The sequence below is a fragment of the Thamnophis sirtalis genome, unplaced genomic scaffold (genome assembly GCF_051295495.1).
Source record: "Thamnophis sirtalis isolate CommonGarterSnake01/CBP01778 unplaced genomic scaffold, rThaSir2_p1.2 scaffold_10, whole genome shotgun sequence".
NCBI lineage: Eukaryota > Metazoa > Chordata > Lepidosauria > Squamata > Natricidae > Thamnophis > Thamnophis sirtalis.
The window spans coordinates 3,431,185-3,436,243 of record NW_028261390.1 but is presented as its reverse complement, the minus strand read 5'-3'; the positions used below and the strand labels follow the sequence as shown (position 1 = coordinate 3,436,243).

The window sequence follows — 5,059 nt, the reverse complement described above, 5'->3', positions numbered from 1 at the left end:
TTTGCCAGTTCTCTGAACTCCTCCAAATTTTTGCTACTGGTTCTCCAGAACTGGCCAGAACCGGCTGAATACCCCCTCTGGATTGGCCTTGCGGAGAGCCAGGGTTATTTATCTGTTTGTTGGATTACTATAGTTGCCTATCTCAGTAAATAACTCTGAACAGCTTACAGTTCACAGGACATAAGTTGAGTGGTGGGATCCTGCCAATTTAACAACCGGGTATTTAATGCCGTTGATGCTGCATCCTTGATACTGGCTAAGGAGCCTACGGAGCTTTGGGAGCAAGGAACTGAAGGTTGCAGAGGGTAATAAGATGGTGAAAAGTTAGCAGACCACCTCGTTCATGTGGAAAAGGCAGGACTTTCCTTCTCCGTTTCTGCCTCCGCTGGGATGCAGAGGGAATTAAGCAGGGGAGAAATCCACTTATCTTTGCTACTGGTTCGGTAGCAAAGTGAGCGCGCATACGTGCGTGGAGGACCTTCTGCGCGTGCGCAGAGCGTGCCTGCAAAAGTAAGCGAACAGCGGGAAGGGGGGGGGGAATCTGTAGTGCCACACTGTAGTGCTTTCAGCCCTCTCTAAGCGGTTTACAGAGAGTCAGCATATTGCCCCCAACAATCTGGGTCCTCATTTTACCCACCTCGGAAGGATGGAAGGCTGAGTCAACCCTGAGCCGGTGGGATTTGAACCGCTGAACTGCTGATCTAGCAGTAGCTTGCAGTGCTGCATTTAACCACTGCGCCACCTTGGCTCCTGTGCATCACAGCTGTGCATCACAGCTGATCGTTGGAAAACTCTGCCTCCCACACAGAGCCCTCATCTGAGCCTTCCCAGACTCCAGGACTGGCCCATGTTCCTCCCCAACCTCCTTACTGTCCGAATCTGCTGCCAGCTCCGGTGGCCGCTGGCAGACCATAACAGGTGGCCCGAGTGCTCTGCCAGCGAAAATGGGCTCCCAAGCTCCATTTTCGGCTGCGGTGGCCTCCTGCAATCCTCTGCCAGTGAAAACGGAACTTGGGAGTGTCACCCATGGTCCACCAGGACTAGCTGTATTCCCCATGGACATTTGTGCTTCATTAACTAACTGATTGTTGTCAACCCTGAAGCGGAAGTGGCCGAAGCCGAGGTGGCGCAGTGGTTAGGGTGCAGTACTGCAGGCCACTTCAGCTGACTGCTAAGCTGCAGTTCGGCGGTTCAAATCTCACCGGCTCAAGGTTGACTCAGCCTTCCATCCTTCCGAGGTGGGTGAAATGAGGACCCAGACTGTGGGGGAGATATGCTGACTCTGTAAACCGCTTAGAGAGGGCTGAAAGCCCTATGAAGCGGTATATAAGTCTAACTGCTATTGCTATTGCTATTGGATGCTTCAGGGCTGCCACAAAGCAGAGCAAGGGATAGGGAGGGGGGGAATAGCTAGATGGGGTTTTGTAGCCAAAGCAAGAAAGTTTTCCAGTGGGAACCAAGGACTTTCCGACAGGTGGCTGGCGAGAGGAGGAGCAAAGTAACCAAGCAACCAGCCAACAGCTTGATTGGACAACATGACCAGTGACTTGGAGGGGGAAAGGGAAACGTTTACTTTTCCAAAAGGCGAATATGATGTAACCAATAAAATTATTCTTTGAGGAATTTGCCCGCCTCAAAAGTTTTGCTTTCCATAGGTGCATTACTAGGAACGCTGTCATTTGTTAGATTGTGATTCTTCTCTCCCCCGCCTCCCTTAGACTCATCGGTAAATGATTGTAAATCGTGCTTGGCAGCCGCTGAACCTTGGCGACGCCCGTGCCCACCTGACTGGATTGGACACCGGATGAAATGTTACTACTACTCAGATAGAGAGGAAACTTGGTTCGCTAGCAAAGCATTTTGCTCTCGGTACAATTCCTCTCTGGCCATTATTGAAAAGGAAGAACTGGTAAGAAATGGTGAAAATATCCTACTGCAGGGGTGTCAAACTCTATTTCACTGAGGGCTGCATCAGGGTTGTGTTTGTGAACACCACAAACAGCCTATATTGTCTGTACTGTTTGCTGTTTGTTGCAAGGAGGCAAATTGCTGGGAAGCAGATATTTTTTCCCTTGTTTTCCTCCCCAAAAGCTAGGTGCATCTTATACTCTGAAAAATAGGGTAATATACTGTGTTTCCCTGAAAATAACACTAGGTCTTATATTTATTTTTCCTCCAAAAGACGTATTGGGGAATATTTTCTGTTTAGGTCTTGTTTTCTGAAAATACAGTACTAAATGCATCCGTCTGGTTGATGGTCTTAACTGGGTCTTATTTTGGGGATAGGGCTTATATCATAATACCCCAGGCTACCTCATGCAATCACCTACCCCATGCTAGTGCTAATTTTCCAGTTGGGTTATATTTTGGGATATAATAGGGTATAATCAAGCAATATTATAGAATGTTTTGCCGACTCTAAATATATCTGCGATTTGATTATTGAGGAAATAGTTAAAACGATTAAAACATATGGGGAGGGTCTATAAATATTTCAGAAGGATTTAGTGTTCACCATTTATTCTCTCCAAAGGCTTTTGTGCACCGTTACAAAGGCAGCCTTTCCCACTGGATTGGCCTCCATCGGGACCCAAATCAACCCTGGAAATGGACCAATGGAAATGTATCAACGTGAGTCATCTCTTTCCCTCTTGTGTTTTCCCTTGAGGGAATGGTGAGATGGGCGGCATATACATTTAATAAATGAATGAAATAAACTCTACAACAGGCTAACGCTGAAAAGAAGTGGCGTTTGGTTTATCGATCATCCAGGGCAGTCCTTTTTCTTTCATAGTGATAGCCGTAGCCCTTTTATATACCGCTTTGCAGTGCTTTCCAGCCCTCTCTAAGCGGTTTACAAAGTCAGCCTCTTGCCCCCAACAATCTGGGTCCTCGTTTTACCCGCTTCAGAAGGATGGAAGGCTGAGTCAACATTGAGCTAATAAGAATCAAACTCCTTGCAGTGGGCAGAGTTAGCCTGTAATACTCCATTTTAACAGGAAGGAGGGAAAGAAGGAAGGATGAAAGAAGGAAGGGAGCCAGGAAAGAAAGAAAGAAAGAAAGAAAAAGAAAGAAAGAAAGAAATAGAACTTAGACTTATATACCACTTTGCAGTGCTTTCCAGCCCTCTCTAAGCAGTTTACAGAGTCAGCCTCTTGCCCCCAACAATCTGGGTCCTCATTTTAACCCACCCCAGAAGGATGGAAAGCTCCGTCAACCTTGAGCCAGTGAGACTTGAACTCCCGGCAGTCAACAGAATTAGCCTGCAATACTGCAGTCTAACAGGAAGGAAGGAAGGAAGGAAGGAAGGAAGGAAGGAAGGAAGGAAGGAAGGAAGGAAGGAAGGAAGGAAGGAAGGAAGAAAGGAAGGAAGGAAGAAAGGAAGGAAGGAAGCCAGGAAATAAACAAAGAAAGAAGTCAAGAAAGGAAAGAAAGGAAAGGAAAGAAAGAAAAATAGCAATAGCATTTATATACAGCTTCACAGTCTTTTCCAGCCCTCTCTAAGCGGTTTATAGAATCAGCTTCTTGCCCTCAACAATCTGGGTCCTCATTTGACCCACCTGGGAAGGACGGAAAGCTGAGTCAACCTTGAGCCTGGTGAGATTTCAACTGCTGAACTGCAGCTAGCAGTCAGTTGATGTAGCCTGCAGTACCACACTGTAACCACTGCGCCACCTCGGCTCAGGACCTTCATTGCTGCCTCTCCACTAGAATGTTGCGGTGGCCTAGAGGTGGAGCTCTTACCTCACAATCAAGTAGGCCGTGAGTTTGATCCTAGGCAGAGGCAGATATTTCTCTCTCTTGGGCACCCTAAGAATATATCTGCTGAATATAACTCCGCATTGGCGACAGGAAGGGCATCTGGCCAGTAAACATTCAGCTCTTTGTCTAGTTGCCCAGACTCCACGCTGCAAGGGATTATGGGGTCGTTAAATGATGATGATTGCTGCCTCTCCACTCCAAGTCATTCCCATTGCCCAACTTTGATCTGATGACGTAGGTCTTGCATACCTTGTGATTGCCCTTGGAGGTGAATAAAGAAGCCAATTGGGAGCACCAAATTAAAGTCGGCTAAGGGTGACTTAAGTCTCTCTTACTCACAGGTGGGGCGGGGGGAGGAAAGCAATGCTGTGGGGACCTGGCAGAAAAAAGACGTTACTAGGGCAAGTTGATGACACAGTTAGATGCCAGTGGGAGCGGGAGACGGGACATAACTTTTCACCCTTGTTGCCCTAACTCTTAACCCCTTGTGTTGCAGGTGGAAGGTCCTTGGTGATGGAGGGAACTGTGCCTATCTGAATGATGATGGCAACTCAAGCAGTTCCAGGTGCCAATCACCCCATCACTGGATATGCAGCAAACCTGATGAGTTCACAAGTCCAAAGATGGTTTAGAAGAGTTGGAAGGGACCTTGGAGGTCTTCTAGTCCAATCCCCTGCTTAGGCAGGAAACCCTACACCACTTCAGACAAATGGCTTTCCAGCATCTTCTTAAAGACTTCCAGTGTTTTTAATCCAGTGCATTCGACCTCGTAGACGACTTCCACTCTGTCAAGGACCTCGGAGTCCTCATCTCAAACAATCGAAGCCCCAGAGCTCACCGTAACAGCATTGCCAAAAAGGCATTAAGGGTTATTAACTTAATCCTGTGTAGTTTCTTCTCTGGTAATATTGTACTGCTAACTAGGGCATACAAAGCCTTTGCCAGAAAGATACACTTTATTTAATTATTCATGTACTAACTGCGGCGCGCATAACTTATGTGCAATATTGGAAAAAAGAAAATACACCATCAGAGCTAGATATAATCAGAAAAGTGTTGGCCTGTGTGGAAGCAGATAGGCTCACTCTTGAACTTAAAAATAAAGGGGAATCAGAATATTTTGAAGTCTGGAATAGATTTTATGACTGGTATAAGACAAGGGGACAAGACTGGAACAAGCTGTATCTACTGTGATTGGACAGAAGGATTGATAATGTATTTAGTAGGCTAATTGTTAATAGCTGTGACTAGCTGTGTATAATGTGAATGTATAGTCACTACGACTTCACGGTACTGC

At 46.5% G+C, this 5,059-nt stretch overlaps 1 protein-coding gene across 1 annotated transcript; it reads left to right on the top strand.

Moving 5' to 3' along the window:
• The first annotated feature begins 313 nt into the window (after nt 1-313).
• Nucleotides 314-4,399, top strand: LOC148043748 (C-type lectin domain family 2 member D-like). Its single transcript, XM_087723878.1, has 4 exons — nt 314-323; nt 1,719-1,909; nt 2,534-2,631; nt 4,259-4,399. Exons 1-4 carry the CDS (start codon nt 314-316, stop codon nt 4,392-4,394), a joined length of 435 nt encoding a protein of 144 aa, XP_087580004.1. The 3' UTR covers nt 4,395-4,399.
• The last annotated feature ends 660 nt before the right edge of the window (nt 4,400-5,059 follow it).